Here is a 25,285-nt window from a genome sequence, read left to right on the forward strand (position 1 = left end):
AAATAATCTTCTTTTATCAAGATGTTTCCTGAAATATTCAAATTATGAAGATGCAGCAAGAGTGGCACTTAACTATCCATTAAGAACATCAAGTAATAGCAAAGGCAAAAAGGAAAAAGCACTGACAAAATGAAAAAAACAAAAGGACAAAATGTACCTTTATATTTCCATATTTTTAATTAATTAATAAATTTTTTATTTATTCATCTTTATATTTACACATTTATTTCCTTTTTTAAAAATCAGATTCATCTTCTATTATGGCACTCTTGTGATTCAATACTTAACGCCTTATCTCATTTACATGTGAAATTTTACTTGAATACCTTTTGCTGTCAAACTAATATAGCTAGAAAAGTAAAAGCTTTTTTAGGTCTCAGCACCAACAGCAGCCATGGCCAGGGACTTTATGTTTTTGGTTGTCTGCCTGTCTGTCCCATTCTTGTGAATGTGATTTTTTTTTTTTTATATATATATACATAAGAACACCTTGAGTGAATTTCTTAAAATTTGCCACAAAATCATTCACTTGGAGTTGAGGAGGGCTGGATTTTAGTGATCAAAGGTCAAAGGTGACTGTGAACTCACAAAACTTAACATGAATATTGTAATTGTTACAAAATTTTCATATTAAGAAGGTTAAAAACCAGCTTCACTGCGACAGAATGTTCTGCAAACAGCCGTTTCTGGCCATTATGTCAGGAACAGAAGATGAGATTATAACCATATTTCACATTTAGTGAGAACTGAACTCGTCTCATTCATCTTGTTTGTTCACCTCTAAACTGTGGTGATCGTATTGATCTTCTATGCTGCTGGGTTGATGAAGAAGAAGATGGATGTGAAGCATCCCACATTATGGAATTTGTAGCTTTTTTGCAGCAGCATCCATAATCGAAGGATTGTCTGCTGTCTGGGCTGCAACTTTTAACCCCCTCCAAGTCTTCACTACGTATCTTAACTGAGTGTTGACAGGCTTGGATGTAAAGTGCAACTACAATTGTAGTTTCTGAACGCTAGAACAAATTACTGTAAAAATACAGCCAAATTCTAGCAGTAACGTTCCGTTTTTCCAAAATATGATTATAGACTGTGAAAGCTGATGCTTTTTTTTTTTTTTGGGAGCTAACAAGTGTGACTGAGGCTATGAAATGAACAAAAAAATTGACACAAAGTGACTGAAGACACAAAATAACAAAAAAGACACAAACAACACAATCAAAACACAAAAGAAACACGAGACACAACATGACAAAAACAAGATGCAAAATAACAGAAAAGGGACAAAACAATGAGAACACATAAAACAACATAAACAAGACACTAAAGACAAATTAGGAACAAAATGACACAAGCAAGACACAAAACAATACAAACAAGACACAATACCAATGATACACAAACAAGACAAAATATTACAAATACAAAACGCAAAAAAATGCAGAATGACAAATGAGACACAAATGATAAAAAAAAAACAGACGAAACCACACAAAATTAGGCATATAACAGCACAAAATGACATAAACAAGACACAAAATAATACAAAGAAGACACGACACAAATGAGACACAAAACGAGAAAACCAGACACAAAACCACAGAAACAAGACACAAGAACACAAACAAAGCAAAATATGAGACACTAAATGAAAAAAATGAGATACAAAACAATGCAAACCAACAAAGCAGAAAAAAAACAACAAAAAAGAGACACTAAACCACAGTTAGAAGGTAATATTGTTTACAGTGGCAACACGATATAAAAGCAATATGTTATTGAAAAGTTTTGTTACAATATTAAACAGCAAACATAATTGTAGAATGCTTTAATCGATTTACAGAATTTTATTGTGTAAGTAAATTACAATTTTAATGCAGTAAAAATACAGTAAAACGCTAGCAGTTGTGGTTGGCAGTAATTTTCTGTACTACTAGTATTTACTGTAATTCAACAAAATCTCTTGCAGTGAAATATACAGTGTAGTAAAAGTGTTTGACAAGTAGCAAAGTACATATATATTAAGGGACTGCATCTGTACAATTTTAAAGTACATTAAAAAATACTACTCCTACTACATTATATTAATACTATTTTATTTTTGTATGCCGCAACAATTAAGAAGACATTTATATGTTTTTTGCTTCTTTACAGTAAAAAACATTTGGTTAAAAAAAAAAAAAAACATATAATAAATTGATAAAAAATGGTAAAAAATACCCAAATAGCAGCCAGACTTGGCACCATCTATGCAAAGCGCTACATTAAATTTATGTTTACAGAATAATGCCTCAATATTTCCACACACACTTTTTTTCTGACACTTTTACTGACCGTAATAATAAGAATAGTTGACATTTTCTTTCCAAAGTGGCTTTGCTACCTCTACACACATCCAAATACCTCACCCTGTAGCACCTTCTAACTTTCCTTAAAGGAACCTCTATTTAACATACAGGTTCCTGCATGATTACACATTTACATTTCACAACTTTCCTAAATCGTCTGTGAGAGCTGACAACCATCTCCACTTGCAAATCCTTTTAGTCGATGCTTTGAACTTGCATTAGTTGCCCCCACTACTTTTTTTCCTCCTTTTTTTGGCACACTGCTACCTTTTACAGCACATTACCGCCACCGGCACTAATGTATATCGACAGATATGCATAACTGTTGGTGGAAAGATGTATGGGCATCCATTACTGCCCTTCAACGGTTTGCAGAAAAGTATATCACATCAACCCCAGCTTTTGCTGTAGATATAGAATTGATGACACAAACAATACAAATACAAATACAAAATCCATCTCATTAAATATTAGTGTGCAGCACTTACCTTTAAGATAAATGTATGAGTCAATATATAATTGTGGGATTTTTGTAACATACTTGACCGGTATCATAGTTGACGTTTTTGCTGTTTTCAGGCCTAAAATCAACATGGCCACCTATAACCAAACACCACATGACATTTTTAGAGAAAGATTCTTCTAAATATTATATATACAATTGATTAAATTGAAATTGAAAGTTATTTATGAAGATATTGTAGTAAATCTATTGACATGAGATAAATCTTGACTCACACACTACTTTATGTTAAATAACTCAGAAAGCCTTGGAGTCTTGCCAGTCTTTTCTTCAGGAGGAAATGACATCATGTGGAGCAGGTCATGTGATCTGGAATTAGCACACTTCCTGGAGAGGTGTTTTTGTAATGGGGAACTTGGTTGAAATTATTTCTCAGACACAAATACAATTTATTTTCCATATAAAATTTGATATATTGCCAAAAAATAAATATCTGGCATGATTATCTCAACTTGATAAATAGAACACAATCAAAACAATTTTGGATTAAGCTCATTTTATTATTGTTTAGCTAATTAGAAGGTGGTTGTTATTTAATTTGGACAGTTATTTAGTTGACATTTTAGTGACACCCAGTCATTTGCTATTCATAAGTGATTGTTTCCATAATAAATAATTATGGAATTTGTAAAGACATGATCATAATAAACATAAAAACCTTCATTTTTTTTAAACTTTAAATAAAAATGTATGCAAGATATATCCCATAGACTTCAAAAGTCCCTTAATTATATATTGATCCGTGTATATTTATTACCTCTGACCTCTTGTGCAATGAACGGAACAACAGATTTAGCTTTGAACTGAGTTTTATAATAACATGTTAATGTAAAATCTTCATCTGTAAACTAACTAGAAGTGTCACATGCACACCAAAAGTACATAATTTGCATCTGACTCTGTACTTTGACATTATTCTCTCCAGTAAATGTACCACACCGGCCCAAACACTCAGATACCAGATAGAAGTGTATGTACCCCCAGACCAGGCACTTATCACTGCTGATGGGTTGCTGCTTTCCCATTAAAACACACACATATCTCCAAGCCTGCATCCACACACTCACTATGGCCCGGAGCCATGTTTGAACAATCGATCCCAGGGGTCCCGGAACCACAACCAGAGGAGAGATGAGTGGAAGGAGACAGAAATCCTCTTCAGCTCGGCTTAGCACTGATGCGTTCCCTATCCATTACCTTCAGCCATCACCTTGTGTTTGCCAGAACAGGGAAAAAGAAGACATTAATGTCTTTCCGTGATGCTGACTGCCCGCATTGATGAATCTGCTGCAGCTACAGTTGTTTATTTGATCCGGGACAGAGTCTCAGTGGTGTTTACAGAAACGGCAGCAAAGTATGCACATGTTGTCGCAGCAGAGGATGCAGACGTGAGCTTTAAAGTGCCACCCCTGAAGCGATTATCTCCAACCTGTCTTCATCAGCAGTGGAGCATCAGTAATCAACACGTCATGCCAGTTTGCGATTACTACACTCGACGGGGAGCACTAGTCGCTCTCTTCATCTTGATTGGCATCCTCACATGGCTTGTTTATCTGGGCTAAGTGGCTCTGCACATGACCTGCCGAGCCAACTAATTAGACCGGGAGAAAAATTAGAGATGGGCTGCTTGAAATAATGGTCCCCCCCCTTTTTTGCCTCTTCTGGCAGTCATTTGAGTGTTCAGAGGGAAGCCAGATGCTTCACAATCTCTACAGCAATAGCAAGCCTCAGAGAGCAGTGACATTTTAACCTCCCAAATGTACAGGTGACACAGAGGAGACGGTCTCTCCATTTCCTTTGAGGAAAGACAAGCATGTTACCTGTCCAGACCTGAGGCACCACACAGGCCTGTTAGCTCATCCCCAGCTCAGTGCAGCATGACGATGGAGATGGACAATCTGGTTTAAACATTAAGCCTTGATGAAATTACTGATGATGACAGGAAGGAACTTTTTATCATCAGAAGACTCTTCAGCCTTTGATAGCACATCTGCAAAAACAGTATCATTCAGCATAATGAAGCATTTTAAACATTTTAAGACAAAATTTAATCAGAATTGGAAAAAAACAGGTTCTGCGTGAATTTTTGTTTACAACCTCATCAAATATAGACTATAACAATTAACTTAGTGGGGGTTTCCTGCTTCTGAGCAACAGTTACAATAGTTTTAATATGTACCTCTGCAACACAAAGCACAATGACATTTATCACTGCTGCATTCATTTAGATTATACAAGAATCTAGAGAGATTAAAGCAAGTTTACATTTATTTCTAGCAGCACTGGCTGAAGGACAGGCTTTACTGAGTCATTAGTTGTACTACCAGTGCTGAGGGGTTTAAATATCTTGATGGTTGTAGACCACAAGAAGCACAGGCTCTTTAGAATACTTCACTTCAAGAGTCCCCTAAAGGTCAAAAGAGGTAATTTCCTTCCAAAATGACCCCTGTGAGTGATTTCTGAACCTAACATTAGGACATTTGTGTTTGTTCCTTCCCAAAAGCAAATCATTGTTACAAGATTTCTCTAACATCCACTTAAGGTTGAGTTCATTTAAGGCTATTTAGGGGATTGACTTCATCTGAACTGGCTAAAAGCAACCAGCTTTGACTGCTGTTGGGAAACTGATGCTCTAAATCATCCGTATTTTTTTTAGTTGTTTTTTTTGTCTGAATGAGCAGTTAAGTGAATAATCAAATGATGGCAGACAGCATGGCAAATTTTTTTTTAGAAAAACCATTACAAAACATTTTTAATATCATGAGATCTAATTAGTTTCTTAAAGATGCAGAGGGGTTGGATAAAAATGATGACTTTGATGAAGGCAAGAAAGATATAAAAAGGAGGAGGACCTTATCAGACCAACTGTGATTCACACTGTATGTTTATGCAGTAAAATGTACAGACCAGACTGTGATTCACCACCACAGCGCTCTGTAACATCATACTGACCCTCCTCTGAGGATGTGGACTCACACGCCACACGATGGCGGCGGTGCGCCCCTAAAACCGCCACAGTGGCTTTTAGTCACACTTAAGGGGCATCAGATCTTCAGTGCTTAAATAAGCTGGAAACGTTCCTGCCTCTAATTAAATTGGCAAGCCGCACTGTCAGGATCCAAACCAGTGTTACAAACAAATAGAACTGATGACAGCAACATAATCGTAATGCCTGGACACTGTGGATTCTGTTTTTCCCCCCTTCTGTTCTCTCTCAGTCTTTTAAATCACCCCACGGTTTTTGCATTAAATCCCATTGTGTAGAATGGAAGAGACATATAAGCGTGTTAGACCCGTCACTTTTGTAGATATGACAGGATTACTGGGACTTAGATGTGATAAAAAAAATATGTGGCAGATAGTGGTGGCTGTCTCAGAAAACCAATAAATCGGCGCAGTGCTGCGTCCTGTTCATTATGACGGTGAAAGATTACTAATCTTTTTTATTCATTTTGTGGTTTATTTAGCTTCTTCCTTTTTTAAAATCGAGATAAAAACAATTAAGCTGTCTTGTGAGAAATTGTAATTGAAGAGGCAAATCTGTGCGTAAAAATACGTGTGGTACAAGTAATATATTTATATTTTATTAATGATTTACGCATTAATGTGCCAGGTGAAGACCACAAATAGTCCACCCCTCTCTATCTCTCTCTCTCTCTCACACACATAAACCACACACCCCATATGACATTAGTCCTCTGTTCTCTGCACTCAGTCGCGCTCTTCATGCGGTTTATTCAGGAAAAGCGCAGCAGTGCGCAGCGCACCTTGTCTCTCCTGGCGCGCACCAAACCTTGATTAACGCATGATGCCAAGTGTGAACCACTTAGAGTAACTTAAAATCGTGAAACAAACGAAAGGAAAACGTAAACTGCGTTTTTTTCTCTCGTTTTGCAAGTTGGGAAGCGACAGCCTCATTCAGCAAGTGTGATGGACTGTGGATGCAGAGTCCAGTTATTTCACTACTTCAGAGGCTCAGGCAGAAATTGACAGGTTTATTTGAACTTTTTGCGACATTAGACCACATTAGCTCACATTACAAACATTAAGTTAAAAAAAAACTATGGATCTCTATGCGCAAAATGAGACATCTCTCAACCCTGAGTGCGTCGGAGCGCAGGCTGATGGAGCCGCTAACGGGAGCTTGGAGACTTCCAGCATCGCTTGCGGCAACGCGTCCACAGTCTTCATTCCTCAGCGTGTGGGGCGGAGAGGTGAGCGAACACACACATCACTTTATAACCAAAATCACACTTTATTTCTGCGTTTCTGTTTTCAGTGAAGCATCGTGGCGTTTAATAGGTGCAAAAATAAAAGCCCAAATTCAGTTTAATGTCGGTTTATTCAGGTATTTTGGGCTGAAAGTGTTGCTGATGTCGAAATTCTTAGTTCAGAGGAAGAAAAACTGGTTATTTTTGGTTTGCAGCTTTCTGAAATAGCTACAGATAAGAGATCGGTTTGTGTAACTTGTTGCTTGCAACTTAAAAATCACGTTGCATTTGGGGATAAATGTGGATAAGTTACTATTTTGTTGACAAACTAAGAGTTAAACAGCTAAATTTGGTTCCTTATCTCTGTGAGGGCAGAAGAAGCTTTACTATCTTATTTCGCTGGAGCTGTTACCATATGCTGAGCCAGGTAATTTATGATTTAGGGTGATTATTAATAACTTCACTTGACTTGAGCTCGTAAATAAGGCATTAAAGTGCGTCATCGCTTTTGCAATTTCCTCTCAGTCCCACCTGCTACATTATCAATCAGCACTTGCTATTTCCACCCGACTTCATCACTTAAGAGCTGTTTGCTAGTGTTTCCACGTGTTGAGGTGTGTGTGCTACGTGTGTGAAAGACTGCAGAGATTAAACACCTTTAAGAGTTTTTTTAACACTTGCCACACACACTGTAATAAATCCTGAGCTCCTCCCCCCTCAGTCACTCCCATCGTTACCTGACTTACTCTACACCTGCCAGTAATAAGTTACATGGAGCAACTAGGCATAAGTATAGTGATTATACTGAGCTAAATCAGCACACTACAAATTACAAACCCACTGAGAACACATCTGACCACACCATGGTGCCTCACATTGGGCGAGCAGCAAGTTATTTTGTGTGACTTCTTCCCAGTCAGGCTTTTATTTCCCTTCTATGTTCTCACCGAATCCTCTAACTTGACTTCACACCCATTTGAGATCATAATCTAAAGAGCATAAACGGTGACATCTGACTCTATGCAGCCGCTGTCACCATTATTACTCACTCCGTCACTCACAAAATTGATTACTTCTCCGCCACGTTCCCTCATATCCTCTCTCTGTCCATCACAGTGTCTCTGTGATTATGGGGCAGATTGAGTTGTGTCAGACTCATTCCCACTGGGCTACACTCATTTTTTTCTGCCAACCAGGAACATCAAAGCATGTGCCACAGACTTAAGTTTGCAGGGATTTCTCAAATGATTTCTTCCTCTCTGGATGACGTTTCTTTCTAATCAGGAGAGGAACTCTGACTCATGTTTGCCAAGAAGGCTTTTGCGTACAAGAATTCTGCCCTGGTCTCACAAGAATAGCAAGCTAAAGAGAATGCAAGCACCACAGGAGCCAAGTGAGGATAAAATAGAGATGTGCCAAAGTGAAAACTGCAATACAGTGTGTGAAAAAGAGAATGTAATATGCATTGGGTCATTTTATGCAAATTTTAATGGAAGTGCAACACAAAGTCACCGCAGTAGACTTCTTCAAAATGCATCCAGTGTGTTACTGGCACATCTGTAAAATATGTCAATCACTGTTTAGTGAGAATTTCCCCATGGATACTGGGAGCAAATGCATCTGAATATTCGGGAAAACCATCCCCAGCTCTGGGAGGAAACAAATTGTCCAACCACACCTCTGGAAATGTTTTCACACTAAATGCAGTTTAGGCGTTGTTTCCGATTTGGAACAAAAACCTACAGGGCACACAGTTTAACACCCTGCTGTCGACTTTAGTGGCTTTAAAGAGAACTTGTCATGCTGTGGTTACTGTTCTAGAAACAGTTGATTTAGTAAACATTAAAACAGTGAATAAAAGCTTCATATTTCACCTACTGGTTGATTTTGGTGTAATGCGTCATACAGCAGCTGGGGGTCACTACTTTGGAGAGAACAGTGATGACAAACAGAATAACAGGGCTTATCAATCACTGCCAGGAGCACAGCAGCTTTTTCAATCTGTTTTCAAAAAGCAGTTTATTCCCAAAAAAATGCATCTAATAGAGAAATAAAAAAGCCAAAAACCCCCAGACCTTTCTTCTTTTCATTTCCCATTACTCTCTCATCGCTCCTCTCAGCGCTCTTTGTAATCGTGCGTATTTCTCCATCTCCATCTTATCTCACTCTGCCCGTTGAGAGCTGAGGTGTTTAATACATGCCTGCACTGTGGGCCAAGCGACAAACATGTTTTGTATTCTGGCGCGCATTGCTTGTTGCAGTCTGTCAGCCAACAGAGAGCGGTTCCGTTCGCTGCCTCCATCAGCTGTTGTGGGGTGCTGTTGGCTTAGTGACAGGGCTTAGATGACATTTACCGTGCTGGATTAGCCACTAGCTGTGACATTTACCAATACCTAGGTCTTACAGGAGCAGAGCCGGCTTTGCTCGGGTAGGTGGAGACACAGGAGGCACCAACTGGGATGGAAAACAATGCATATGTATTAGAGGGCGGGTGGGGGTGTCAGGTTCATTCATAATCATTACAAAGTTTTGTGTAGCCACTGAATGAGACAAACAGATGAAATCTTAAATATTCATGGGTGAATATGCACCCTTATCATTTATTCATTCACAAACTGACGTCATATTTATTAACAGACTGTCACTAGAGTTAACTTTTCACTTGCAATGTCTTTGTTAATGAGGAATCTGTTTGCGAGTCTTTCCCCAGCACTAAAATTGCTTCTAACATAATAGTAACAAGAGCAGCACAGTACTCAGAGAGCACAGTACTCCGCCAAGGCTGCTCAGACATTGTCTCATTTCCCACGGCTGAAATCTTGAAAAAATTTGTGGCAGAAATCACGGCACCGTAGAATGTGGCCATTTAATATAGATGTACCCACAAACAAAATGACCTTGCTCTGAGCACAGGTGTGTGTTATGTACGGATACCACATCGCGTGACCTAAATATGTAGCAGGCGGCGGGAATTGATGGGACTCGGAAACATACCCACAATTTAATCAACTGCTCCTTGTATCATTTCCGATGGAGAAGTCCCAATAATTCTGCAACAGTGGATTTGTAGTAGGATCACAATCGTGATTGTCAGCAGGCAGCTGATGTAGTGTTCACTCTTTTTCATAGTTACAGTGACTCTGTACCACTATCTCACAATGATACAGAAATCTTTAACAAATCCGTGGATCCAGACTATAAGCCGCATCACTGCCAAAATCTAATGAGGTGGTCCTTGTGTCATTTCTGACCTTCCCTGAAAATTTCATCCATATCCATGTCCGTTTTTGAGTAATGTTGCTAACAGACAGACAGACAGACAGACAGACAGACAGACAGACAGACAGACAGACAGACAGACAGACAGACAGACAGACAGACAGACAGACAGACAGACAGACAAACCAATGCCAATCATCACATACACCTCCTTGGTGGAGTAATGATGTGTCAGATACAATGTGATGCAGGAGATGGAAAAGTTTTATTGCAGTTTGCATTTGTGTGTTTGTTCTGCATACACAAGAGAATCAATAGCAAAACATTTTGTGATTTAACCAAATGCCCTTACAATACTGGGATATGTGCAGGTAATGAACCCTAATAAGATATAAACTGCGTGCAAGTTAAAACAGTACATGTAGGCCTATTTCAGAGAATTGCAAACCCTGCAGAAGTTGCAGCAATGTCATTTTATCCAGCAACCTGCTGACATGCTCTCCGGTGTCTGTACACAGAGATCGGACTGTGTGCCAGAGTCAGTGGTCAGACTGTGGTTGTGCTTCAGGGCTTCCCTTCTGTCATCTGGCTCTTTAAACTGAAAACAGTGCTCCAAACAATAGCTGGAGCTGAGTACAAACACATGTTTGCCAAATAGACACTGGTTTCAGTGTCCTGCAGCAGAATAACTGCGGTTCCATTCCGCAACTCACTTGCAGAGTAGCAGTGAGGATATGAGACCAAAAAGTCAGGGGTGATTAAGAATTATCCTTGTGGGTTGCCCCTGTGCCAGCTGCTCAGCAACTGATAGGATAAGCCTCATCACAGTTTAAAAGAATAGTTTAAAACAAATCCTGAAGGCACACAAGATTAGTGATCATATGACTTGAGGGATGCACCGATTTTGGCAACAATAAACCGAAGAAGATGTAGAGGAGAAATGATCAGAAAAGACTTTACACCCTGCTGGTTTACTTTGCTGAAGCATACAGTGTATTGCTTAGAAATGTCATCAACAAGTGAGTTTTTGAAAAATCTAGAGCTCAAGCCCCCTATAGTCATTCATCATATCAAAAATAATCCTATGCTATCTATACAGGGATTTAGAACATATCCAGTGAGGTTTAGCTACTTCAGAGTGAGTTAATAATTTGAATATTTTCAAAAGAATCCCACAGCAGCTTATGACAATCTCTCCATCTCTTAATAATACTTTGAAACTGCTCACTATGAGCTAATTTGTAATTTGGTCCTCACTTGTTTCTCAGTGATTACGCTGATTTTTGTTAAGTGTTGCTCTTTAACTTCTGTCTGCCTGCCATTTGGTGATGGCAGGAAGTGTCCAGTGGGTTCATTAGATGTTTTAAACTAAAAGCTGTTTCCTGATGGCTCTAGAAGAGATGCAAATGAGGAAACTGAACCTTCGAGGTGAGAAGAAAAGTGATGATTCTCTGTGGGTTCTTTCTCACATGCAACCTCTTTCACATTACATGTAATTATTTCATCCATTTGCACGAAAAATAATGTTAATCATAGCATCTCTAAACCTTGTCTGAACAGATGTGTTATTTAATATTTCCATTCACTATCTTTCCATCCATGTTTTTGTTAAAGTAGCCACTAGTTGCTTTTGTAAAATCCAGATATTTGCCTCTACAATTAGCAATTTTATTATAATAGCAACACGTGAAATGACTGAGATGCTTTTGGTTATAAAGCAACCTATTTCTGGAATCTGTAGCTGTTTCCACTCATTGTTTAGTTGCCCAGTCTGAAACTTTGCCGTTTTGGTTCAACACCCGTGGCTCAGCAGCAGGCAGCTGTTTAATGAAAAAGCTCTAAAACCCACGTTGCACTGTTTGCTCAACACCAAACAGCAGACAGACGGCGTTAGTGACAAGCCGGTGAACAAACAACACCGGAGCATTTAGGAGTCAGACATTTCCTTCTAGAGTTAGTGGAGACAAAAAAAAAAAAAAGTAAAAGTTTTTATCTAAGAAAACTTGAAATGATTGATAATGTTGATCTGGAACTGTTGGATGTGTAAATAAGCAACTGTTTACTTTAAGTTCACAATGTCAATTTAAAGGATCAGTGTGTGTGATTTTTAGTAGTTTTTAGCAACTAGCAAAACATTTGGAAGAAGCCCTGCACCCTTTGTAGATATATTAGACTTATTAGTTAAGAGAAGGAAAACACAAAGATTTATAGTTGTAGTCGATTATACACCAATGAAACTGTAATTCCATTTCTGCTAATAGAACACCCTAAATGCTTTAAAGGACCAGTGTGCAGGATTTAGGGGTGCCTGACAGATACACTTGTGTCCATATTCACATCACTCCTTCTTGGCTGATTTGCTTTTGAAATATATCATATTTACATATCTAACAAAACTGCATGAGTTGACCTTTCCAGCAGCACTAGTTGCTTTTCAGAGTGCGAAAGAGGGGGTCTGGCGCATACTGCGCAATTCACAGCCTTTGATTGTGCAAACAGACTAATATCAGGGGTTTCTGATGAAGACACGATAGTGCTGAAACAAAGAAGCACCTGTGTCAGCTGCATTCTGCTAAAAGATGCACTGAGAACGTTTTTCTAATGCTAGCTGCTTGTGGAGAAAAAAAATTATGAATTTCATTGAATTTAACCCTCATAATATCTTCCCAGTTGCCATCCACCTATTGTCCTCTGGGGTCAAAAATAACCCCACCTGGTTTGACTGTAATTTAAAGCACATAAAATAAATTGTCAATCAAACCCGTTACACCTTTAGTCTTATTTCAGTCCAACCCATTACCATAATTTTTTCCCTTCATTTTGGAATTTTAGGGCCAAATAGACCTTGTGTACATAAACGTATACAACGGCAAAAGATTTTATTCCTGTTTATCAGGACAACAGGAGGGTTAATCACCTGCATTCAGGTCTGCGTCCATCTCCACACATATTAGTCTGGTTTGAATTAGTCATGAACGAGTCACTGTATATATATACTGATATCTAGATATATTGATATCTATGCAATGCAATCATTCATACGTAACATATCTATGCAATGATATATTAATATTATATGACAAGAAAAGGCGGAACTGAAGCTTTGAAATTTTACATAGAAGACAAGACAGTTTAAACCCCTGCAAAGAATCTGGACAACCTACATAACACAATTATGAAAAATTAAGTCCACTATCAAAAGTCTTTGATGAGATACAAGTAAAACATACACAAGTTTTATTTTTTAAATTATTTTTAATATAAAAGTTAATATAACAATGCATAAGTATTATCATATGAAATGATATAAGATCCTGATAGTCTAAACTGTTCTTGAATGATTAATTCTTTTAATGTACAAAGTAAGAAAATAAATCTACAGGTGGTGAAACTGACTTAAAGTTTACGAAGTTAAAATGTGATGCATCAGCGTTGGTCACAATGATCTCTCACAGCTTCCTCTACCCCCAAATGCGTGAAAAAAGTTCTTATAGTTATAACTCTGTTGTTTCATTCAAAGGAATGAATCAGTCCAGAGAACCTGTGGAGCAGAAAACCACCGTATTAGAGTGCTGTCTTTGTATAACAGAGTTATTAGTCTGTGCTGCACGTTGGGCAGTGAGTACAGGCGGAGCATTGTTGAGCCAGGTGAATAATACGAGTGCCTCCATGCTAGACAGATGAGCAGAGGAACAACTATTGGAAATTCTGGCCTGAGGAACTGGCAAATGTGCTGAGGGAGTTATCAGTGAGCACGCAGAAAAGCTAATTGGCTTCGATTAGGCAGAAGCCAGTGTAACATATTTCATTAGGGGGCAGAGAGAGAGAGAGAGGGGCAGTAATAAAGGAGAGTGTTGCTTTCTCTCTTTTGCCAATCATGTGTCTGTGCATTTTCATTATGCAGATGCATTTGCACCCGCATGCGCACGTAAGCACAAAATTAAACAATTTTAGCCTCTGCCATTTGCAGGCCTGGTCTGGTGGAAAAACCCCTGATGTTCTGTCAGCAGAACACCCAGCATGCTAGAGCTTACTGCTTTTTATTTGCATAGGAGTTTGTGAGACAGATGGTGAAGCCACATGTCGCTGGATGTGTACGTGTTTGTGATCTAGAGAGAGAGAGAGAGATGAGCGAGAGACAGCAAAAGACTAACTGACTTGCTGACTTTTATTGACCATGCTGAGCTTAAATCCATTGCTAAGCCTCCAGCTGATACAAAAACATCTCAAAGGGCCTCAGGGGACACAATAACACTCAATCAATCTGGTGGCATATCAGCTTTTATCTGTAAACTACATGCAGTATATTTTCATATAAACTTAGAGATGTCAAACGATGCCTTTACTGTACCTCTTTAACTTTCTGCCAGCTTTTGGGTAGTAGATTTTACGGATGTATTTTAATGCTGCATTCCGATAAGCAGGCAGATAATAAGTGGTTGGATTATGTGCCCCAGTCAGATGTGCAGAATACAAGTATTTATGTTCCAGGTGGATTCTGGTAACTCAATATGAGTTAAGTTCAGGATTACTTTAAATAGTTGTGATACAGGCAGGGGGAAATACAACTATATTAGTCTGAATTTTTCATTACATTTAAGGTGTTGAGGGTCAAAGCAAAGAGGAAACTCTGAGATTCCCAAACCTTCTTACCTGGAGGGCTTCTATTGGTTTCATTAGAGCTTCAGCTTCATAGGGGAAGTTTGTAGTATGAAGCATGTAGGATGAGAGTCAGCATCTCCAAGTTTGAGGCCATGGTTCTCTGCTTTAAATCAGTGGATTGCTTCCGCTTGAGTTGCTGCCCCAAGCAAAAGAGTTTACGTATCTTAGGATCTTAGATGGACAGATGGATTGGTGGCGTTGCACTGGACTATTGTTGGCGAAAAGGGAGCTGAGCTGGAAGGCAAAGCTCTCAATTAACTAATCAATCTATGTTGCAGTCCTCACCTATAGTCACGGGTTTTGGGTAGTGGGGGATCATATATAGAAGCGACAGAAATAGGGGTTTCTTCGTAGGGTGGCTGGGCTAAGACATCCAGGGAGAGCTCAGAGTAGAATTTCTGTTCCTCAGGACCAAGAGGAATCAGCTGAAGCCGTTTTAGTGTCTGATTAAGATGCCTCCTGGGTGCCTTCCTTTGGAGAACTCACTGGAGAGATCGCATATCTCCTTTGACTTTGGAATCCCCCAGAAGAAACCGGAAAGCATCACTACAGAGAGGGAAAAGCCTGCTTAGCATGCTGCCACCAGGAATGAACCCCAGATAAGCAGATCAAAATGGATCAATGGATTTTGAGATTCAGTGATGTGTGATCCTTGAAGCGTATGGAACAGCTAGCCAGCATCCCTCAGTGATTCCTTACAGCATTCAGATAGACAGAGCTCAAACACAAGTTATTCTTAATTTCTCAAGTTGCACACAGAAAAACGGAAATGAGCCTCATAACCTTGAGGCTCTTGATGACTGACTCGTCTGGCTTATTGTTTATTTCTTTTTTAAAAAAAGCTTTCTACTTGTAATTGAGAGCAGAAGGAGAGGAAATGCACAGAGTATTGAAGGAAGGAGGGCAAACTGCAAAAGACTCCTGAGATGGAAACGGGTAAAGATCAAGGAGCGACGTCTGAAGATGAAGACACATTGTGGAAATAGCCCCAGTGAGTGACAAGAAATGACAAGAATAACGAGAGAGAAGGTAAACATTGTGATTGATGATTTAAAGAGAACAGATCTTTTTGCTGTGTATTTGCAGATCTTGTTTAATATAATTCACCTTAAGGAAACACTGGTGGTATATCTTTAGGAGTTTCCAGCTTCAGTGTGTTTGCTTGCTCGTGCATTTACTGTGTCAGTGAAGTTCGGCCTCGTGTGTGTGATGCTACTTGTGTCCTGCAGATGTGGCACACTTGGATACTCTAATCCCCAGGATACAGACACAGTAGGTAGCCTGTTAAAAGAGTGTTGTGTCTAAGCAGGGGGCTGAGGTGTAGATAAGAGAGAAAGCAGATAACATGGACTTTACAGGATATGATCCAGTGAAGCCGCTAATGGCTGAGGGCACAGGCATGCTTTAGGCTGCAGTGGGTTTCGCAATAGAGCGTTTTTATTTAGGACCTTGAAGAATGTAAAATATTGGCACCCACATGTCTTACTCAGCAGAGGGACTGGTACACATGGCACTGAAGGACTGAATAGTCATTAACTGTAACTAGCTGTCTTTGTAGCAGCTAAAAGTTATGAGAAACTGATTAACTTTACTATTGCTAAATTAAATGTGTTTCTGAGCCCCTGCAGCCTCAATACATCATAAAATTAAACTGACTTGCACAAATTATGAAAAATAAAATTATTAGGAGATACTACAATGAGTAACACTGTCATGTTATCTTATTAACGCTTGTTTCTTTGTCATCTAATATTAAATTCATAGCTGGTGACCCCCCCCCCCCCCAAAAAAAACGCATCTGGATAACAAACTTTCTTGTGTACCCCAGAATGTGTTGGTCAGCCTCGTGCTGCCAAAACAGATCTGACCCTTTGGGGGCATAGATGCAAGATGTCTGGAGGTATTCTCCTGTACTGAAACATTGGCAGTGGATTGCTCTGTGTGTTGTGGGTTGGGGGCTCCATAGATTGGACTTGTCCTGGCACATCTCACAAATGCTCAGTCAGATTAGGATTTGGGGAGTTGGAAGGCTAGGTCAACCCTTTGGGATCTTTGTCATGTTCATTCAGCAATTGTACACAACCATGTTTTGGTGAGTATGTCAGGATTCCCAGCAGAACATTGGACTGAAATGAAATGAACATGAATGAATGTTAATGACTTCACCTGTTTGTAAGTGGTTTTACTGTTGTGTTTCTGTGTGCTGTACAATAATGGAGGCATTTTATTTGTCAAGTCTCCAGGCTTTTAGAGCATTTCATTTCATGCTTATTTCTGTGTGTTCTAGCCAGATGTTCACCAGCTAAAGGGGAAGAGATTTGTTGGCCATTTGTCTGCAGCTGTCATAGACAGTGGTGAATTAGTGGAAGATTTTAACAAATCCACATTAGGAATCCGTCTGTGTCTGTAAATCCATTAGTATTATCTTGGTAATGTTATATCTGCAATTCACTGAAAATTATACGAGAGGAGGCGCCAATACTTATGTCTATCTTTGTGGGGACCAACTGAAGTTGTAGAGCTGGGAAGAAAGGACATTTTTGGAAAGCGAAGACACTTCTGTTGTTTTGTCTGAGTTCAGCTGGCAATTTTTTTTAAAAATCCAGTTTTAGACATCACAAAGGTACTCATTAAGAGACCTCAGGGTCAGAGGATAAAACAGGTAGGTGTTTATATGCATCATGTGCATAAAAATGTAAAGGACAGACTGCAATTGAATAATATATCCAAGGAGAAGCACATTAAAAGTACTTAAAATTGGTCCCAAAATCGACCCCTGTGATACACCATACTTAAAGCTTAATATTTGTATACTTAATATTCTTAAAGACACATATTTGTCAACAAAGACACAAAAAAAACTCATATTTAACAGATACAAATATAATGGAAAGCCATAACGTATATTCCCACCAAATGTCTCAATCAATCTACCAAGATGTTGTGATCAATCATGCCAAAAGCTGTGCTAAGGTCAGAAGTACAAGGATTGAACGCATGCCTTTATCTGCAGCCATCAAAAGGTTGTTAGTCACCAGTGCCTTTTCAGGCCCTAATTACTCTGACACTACTGACATTACTCTGAGTCTCCTCTGCTAGCGTCTTTATTGTGGCTGTGACATGTTGTCTTTCATAAGCAGCTGATGTAACTGACATTTTATCAACAGAACATCACTGTTTATGCTAATCTAAGATAATCAGAATAATAAAGAGCTTTGTGTCATCTTCAGGAGCAACAACATGGCATTGATTTTCCTGCTTTTGCTGTAGCATATAAAGAAATGTTGTTGCTTTTTAATTCTTCTCATCAATGCAAGGACATGCATAACTTGGGTACTAAACACACATGCACAGAATAATGCAGCTTTGGGGAGTCATGTAGCTATAAACACCACTACAGGGATGAGGACTGCTGGGATAACTAACAAAAGCTATATTATACCGATCAATGTGTCAAACTCATTAATATGTTCAAAGTCATTCACTCTCTAATATCCCCTCCACTCCTGCCTTTGTTTTCTGTACCAGATGAAGGCCACACGTTGCGGATCCTGCTCTACTGCCTCATCTTTTTCTTGAGCGTTTTCGGGAACCTGCTGATCATCGTGGTGCTTACGGTCAACAAGCGCATGCGCACCGTGACCAACACCTTCCTGCTGTCGCTGGCCGTCAGCGACCTGATGATGGCCATCTTCTGCATGCCCTTCACCCTCATCCCAAGCATCCTCAAGGACTTCATCTTTGGAGCTGCCATGTGCAAGATAGTGTCCTACCTCATGGGTGAGAGAAGATGGTGTGGTGATTGAAGTGACGAGAAGACTAGAAAATATAAAATCTGGTGGATAAAAATAGTGGCTAGAGTAAAGATTTAGGGTTTTTCTATATATTAACTAACAAATACGGGTCATAAATGATCTACGTGGACACTACTTTTTTACATTTTAAGAATTTCAGAATGTTGAATATGACGTCAGCAGTTTGTATTTGCTGGTCAACACATTGGCAAGAGAGGATTAATATCATTTAAAGATAACATTAATATCCATATGTGCGACTGAGGGTTAAAATAAAAAATCTACAGTTTCAATAATGTCTATATACACTCCCAGTTAAAAGTTTGTACACACCTTCTCATTCAATGCTTTTTATTTATTTATATTATTTTCTACATTAGAGATTAATACTGAAGCTTAACACTTTTATGTGTACAACATGATTCCATATGTATTATTTTATATTTTTGATGTCTTCAGTATTAATCTACAATGTATAAAGGGTTTTTTTTCCCAATGAAGATAACATTAAATTAATCAGAAATCCAGTTTAGACATTGTTAATGTGATAAATGACTATTCTAGCTGGAAATGGCTGATTTTTAATGGAATATCTACATAGAGGTACAGAGGAACATTTCCAGCAACCATCACTCCTGTGTTCTAATGCTACATTGTGTTAGCTAATGGTGTTAAAAGGCTAACTGATGGTTAGAAAACCCTTGTGAAATTGTGTTAGCACATGAATAAAAGTGTGAGTTGTCATGGAAAACATGAAAATGCCTGGGTGACCCCAAACTTTTGAACAGTAGTGTATATATAGCCTAATACTGCTCTACGTACCTGTCGTTAAGGCTGCTGTTAAACCTTCCATAGACAGAATGCATCTAAAACTGTATCTTCTTTACAATGTGAGTAATAATCTTTTTCCAGTAACCTTTACCTTATAGCAGAAGCTCTTTCAGCTGAATCTGCTGTAAAATGTCATTTTTACGTGATCAAACTAAATTTTAAGCAGCTCAGTCATCCCTCAATGCTTCGGGGTGAGCACTCGTGGGTGGGAGGTCAGTCGCTTTTTGATGGAGGTTAGAAGGACATCTACTGATGGGAATTACAGCCAAGATACTGAATGAGAAGACATCCAATTTTGAGAGAATATTGTTAAAGTTCAAGCTTGCGGCGCTTGACGTAAAATGATCAAACCCCACTTGTACACCTGCAAACTACAGGGAATGTGACGCAGCTCTTTTACGTAGATGACTGACAGAGACCTTTGGAAACTCGTGAAAGAAATTGAACTGTCATTTTGGCATAAATATAGCAGTGACTCATCCTCTATGGAAATACATCATATTTCTCCCATGAAATACTATCATTTACACTGATGTCTACCCTGCATGTTATATTTTTAACTGCAAGGCCACACAAGATGCCAGGCAACGAACTGGTAAATTAGCATATATACTAAGAGCCTTAATATGACATTTATGTTATTGTAAAATGCAAAGATTTTTGTTTTGCAGCTTGAGCTCTGAGAAACTGACAAGGCCATCTTTCACACCTTTTGTCATTTGGTGTTAGAAATGATTAATCAGTAATTAAAATAACCACTAGCGCTACTAATCAAATATTGATATCACGGCTTGATAGACCATTTTCTCCAGTAATGAGTTTTAAGCAGCATTTCTGTTTGCCTCATCACTCATGGAAGCAAAAGTTACATAAAAGAAGACATTTACCAACAGCTAGTAAAGATAAAATGTTCTTATATAGATGTCATTTTTCTTTTTAAAAATTTAAGTGAGTCACTATGGAGGGGTTTAGTCAGAAACTATCCTCTTAGGAAGTATTATTTTGAAACATTTTAAAAAACAAAAACCCTCTTTTATCACCTTGCTGGCTGATGTAGCATCAACCTGCTATTTTGAACGGAAGAGAGAGAACCAATTACATCTCAGGCCGATTATCAGGCTAATCCCATATTGCCTTGAGAATCGATTGACTTGCATCCAAAGAAAACCACATCATGGTACTTTACCGTCCATTATTTTCCACTGTTCAGATGCATCTCCTGCATTGCTTCATTTTACTTAGTTGACAGTTTAACAAATCCACTGACCTGCTATCCATCACATTACAAAAGGGACAGATTACTATTGAATGGCTTTACATCCAGAGACCATTTTCATTATCTTTCCCCAATTGTGGGAGCTTTATGTGTTAGAGCCTTTAGTATTCTTGTTAAGCAACTAGGTGGTAATTTTCCTAGTTCACCACATCAAGGAGGTATTCATGACTGTGTAATGAATTCTCCTCCTTGTTGCTGCGCGTATCAATATCAAGAAGTGACTCATCTACTGCATCTGTCAACCAAAGTATTGCGTTTTCTGTAGACTTTTAGTTTGTGTTCATTTTGTAGTAATTTCATGCAGGGCCAGTTTTGAATGGTTTTTCTGTTGTTTTTTTTTACTTGCCAAAATTAAAGAGAAGTCATTATATAGACATTTTAATTAAAGGATCGTCCTGACATTAGAGAATTATGCTTTTTGCCATTCTTGATACCAGTTAGATGGGAGGACTGATAGCATTGTCTGTCTGTATGGTAAAACTCAAGCAACAATTAGCATTTGCTTAGATTAGCATTGCATAGCATCATATATACACACAGACATTTGGCAAAAAGTGAAGACACATTCTGTAAAAAACAAACTTGTTCTTTTAATAAAAAATGCAGGTGGCTATAACATAAAAATCCTACAAAGGTCCTCTATTAATTTTCTACCTTTAACCTGCAAGATGTACTTTAATAATCAAAAGTATACGTATCCCTTATACAGGAATGGTAGTTTCAAAATGTTAATATTATAAGATATATTATGTGTATCATTATTGATTAAGGCAATAACGTTCACAGAACTAGACTGATGGAGGCACATTAAGTTTCACTTCCTATTTCAGTCTGTACAGGTAGTGCATTACTTAATTTAAGTGATGGTTTAATGAAACTTTATTACTTTCCACTTCTTATTTACAACTCACGCACACAAAGAGAGAGACAAAAGTGAACTGAAGTTGCATGAGAAAATAGAATCATCATTTAAAATCAAGTCAGATTCCTGGAAGAAATAGAGATGATGAAATGTTTTCATTCTACTTCTATACTCAGCGATAAATATATGCAATAATAAAATGAATGAACGCTGAGCTGCCCAGTAAAGGGAAACCACTGAGAATTGAAGGTGGATTAAGTAAAGTGCAGCACCTGAGAATGAAGAAAACCCATCACCTGGATGCATGTTGGAAATGTGGACAAACCCCAGGGAGAGGCTGTGGGCTGATTGTGATTTGCTTCATTGGAGTCCACTCTAAAGCTTCTCCTCAGTAGAGACAGCACACACCGTCTGTATCCTGGCTGAGGCCATGGATAACAGAGGTAAAGAGTAATTTCCCGTCTTGCCCTGTCAGTAAGGAGATGGCAGATCACATCAGAGGCCCAGGCCAACATGATTTCCTCTACCACAAGATTCAGATAACCGTCCCCACCTCACACTTGTATTCGTTTGCAATCACATCTCCACAGAACACTGTGGTTTGTTATGATTGCAGAAATTACTTGCACATCAACAAACTCTCATCACCAAGCGGTAATAACTTTTCATTCATGAAAGTAAATGATATCTGAGGACAGACAATGCAACGCGTGTTTACTTACTTCAAATAATCTGTTTTGTTTTTCCTACAGGCATATCAGTGAGCATCTCCACATTTAGCCTGGTTGCCATAGCAAATGAGCGCTACCAGTGCCATCTGTAACCCCTTGAAGTCGCGGGTGTGAGCAGACCCGTTCCATGCCTATCGGGTGACTCGCTGCTACCTGGGTGCTGGCCTTCATCATCATGATCCCCCTATCCCATCATCAGTCACCTGGAGTCTTTTCAGCGTCCCAGACAACAGCACAGGTCACCAGTGTCGCCACAAGTGGCCCCTCGCTACTGCAGAACCAGACCTGGTGAGTGTTTGGGTGTCAGTCAGGTAACCTAGTAACTTTAACACACTTTAAGTATAATGTGCAGGATTACAGTGTTGACCTGCGACCATGATGAAAAGAAATCTGCTTGGTTTGATGTTACAATGAGGAAAAAATGGAACAATTTGGTTTTCTCATTATAAAATGAAGGGAAAAAGGAAAAGCCTCTGTGCGCCAAATGGTACTTAAAGGATGACAACGCATTGAATTTGCCTTAATTTCCCTGGATCTGTGATATAAATAACAGTACACAAGAAGCACAATGCAAGTAAAATTAGTTAAATGTTAGTTACACCTGCATTTATCTAATGCTTGCTACAGTAACCATCATCAGCCACCATCCTCACCAAATATTCTTCCCCTTTTTTATGGAATGATGTATATATTGTGTCCCTATGGTCCTCACTCTTACCTTGGTATACATATATGCATGCATAAGTGGAAATATGTATTTATTTTTATTCTTTTTATTTTCTAGTTTCTAATACATCCCTACTACAGTAATTGTGCACTTCTTCTTTAGAAAGTTTAGTCTCAGCCTATTGTATCACAACTGTTCTCATTCTACCATAATAAGGCATCATGTTGTTAGAAAAAATAACTAACTTTTATTGGCTTTATTTATATCTAAGATTCCACCATTTTCGAGCATACGGCAGGTGGTGATAAATTTTAAGTATCCATATTCTATGTACAAAATTACCTTTCTGACCCAAAGCGGTTTTTGTTGGTATTTTTTGTATCTGTCAAATTTTAGCTATATTCACTGCAATTTACTGTATATTTTATATATACCAACAAACTGGATCAACATGTACAATATTTTTCCAAGTTGATGACAGGTGCTGCCAATACTGGACAACAAAATGACCACTCTACATGCTATCTGTACTTAATACCTATGTTTTTAATTTGTTTCCAGACTTGTCTCCTGTTTGCTCTGCACAAACACAGCCTGCAGGTCAAACCTAGTTCAGTCACAAATTCCTCTGAAATTTTAATCGTGTGACTGTTGGTCATGGCTGAGGTCATTAGTAGCTTCATGGTTGTGCTTAGAGTGTTTTATTGTTTTTTGCAGTTTTGTAAATGAGACATTTGCTTTTTTCCAATGTGACTTTGAAGCTACATCATGAGTTTAGACTTTAAGTTTTCCAATGGAAAGGTACATCACAGATAAGTAGTAGTTCAAAGACCATTGGAAAGTTGATATTCCAACAGTTTCCTGGCTGTTGAACAATTTCTGTAATCCTGGTAATTACTTTAGAAATATGCCTGTCAAAGCTGCTGGTGGGTTTTGGGGTACGAGAGTGTTAAAAAGTATGGGGCTTACAGAAATAAAATCTATCTTAGATGCCACTGACACTCTGGAAAGACACTGTATACAATGAAGGTTAATTTAGCTATCAACAGACTGATGTGTAATCAGGGAATGTTGATGTTTAGCTCCCAACATCCATGACATCTTGCACAATGCCAATGTCACGTCAGTCTTGGTTCAGTTAGAAATTGGATTCACTTCATATAATTCAATATTATTTTTGAAAAGTGGAGGAATGTTTTTGGCCATCAATGAATAGTGATCACACAGCGTTCTACAACATGCCTCCTACGAAAGTCCTATAAACCCATTTGCTGCTCAGTGCATCTCATTAACAGATTAAAAAGCACAAAATCAATAATTGAACAAAATGAGATTAGTGAGCGCATCCAAACCAAAGATATGCTAATAGACATAAACAGTGTTCGGCTACATCTCTTTCCTGTCGGTGTGATACTATTCAACCAATCCTGTAATGATAAAAATGCTATGCTGTGACAAATAAATCTGTTCAGTTTGAGCATATTCCTTAAAAGTTGGTCTTTTCTTAATACGCCGGGTAATAAAACAGTTTGATGCTGTTGTAACTTTAAATTCAGCTCTAAAATAGCGGTACTTCTTTAATTTACTGAACATCATTAGTTACCTTTTCAGGGTAATGCGGCTCACAATGGCGCATAAAATGCAACTTATCATAAAATTTGCTGTCAGGTCACGCGTTTTTTTAAAACTCTCCCGGCGCTGGCCGTCTGGATAATGTGCTGTATTGTATCAAATAAACTTTAGATGAACCGTGTCTGTGTCTGAAGGGTGTGTGTCTCTGTGTATTTTCAACAAGGGACGCCACACTGAAACATCTAATTTACTTCCATGTTTGGACCTGGAGCCTGTTTTTAGTGCTCTCACACTTTATGTCTATCGAGTGGTTTTTATGGAAACACTAGGGCAGATTGAAAGAACAGACGGTGTTTCCATGCGCTTTGTTTAGACTTAAGATGGAACAGGCTTTAGGGTTATGTTAGGCAACCCTGTGTGTAGGAACTGAGGATTTATGGTTTGTGTGTGTGTGTGTGTGTGTGTGTGTGTGTGTGTGTGTGTGTGTGTGTGTGTGTGTGTGTGTGTGTGTGTGGTGTGTGTGTGTTTTAGCACTCAGTGTCTGTCTGACTTGACTGTGATACTACTGACCCAGGATCTCTAATTCATG

The 25,285-nt window shown here is 38.6% G+C and overlaps 1 protein-coding gene across 1 annotated transcript; it reads left to right on the plus strand.

Annotated features, from left to right (window-relative positions):
• On the plus strand, positions 1 to 22,549 carry LOC129350043 (cholecystokinin receptor type A-like). The gene is made up of 3 exons (XM_055015323.1): positions 1 to 7,085; positions 18,492 to 18,743; positions 22,479 to 22,549. Exons 1-3 carry the CDS (start codon positions 6,935 to 6,937, stop codon positions 22,547 to 22,549), a joined length of 474 nt encoding a protein of 157 aa, XP_054871298.1. The 5' UTR covers positions 1 to 6,934.
• Positions 22,550 to 25,285: the final 2,736 nt, after the last annotated feature.

Source organism: Amphiprion ocellaris, chromosome 11 (assembly GCF_022539595.1).
Source record: "Amphiprion ocellaris isolate individual 3 ecotype Okinawa chromosome 11, ASM2253959v1, whole genome shotgun sequence".
Lineage (NCBI taxonomy): Eukaryota > Metazoa > Chordata > Actinopteri > Pomacentridae > Amphiprion > Amphiprion ocellaris.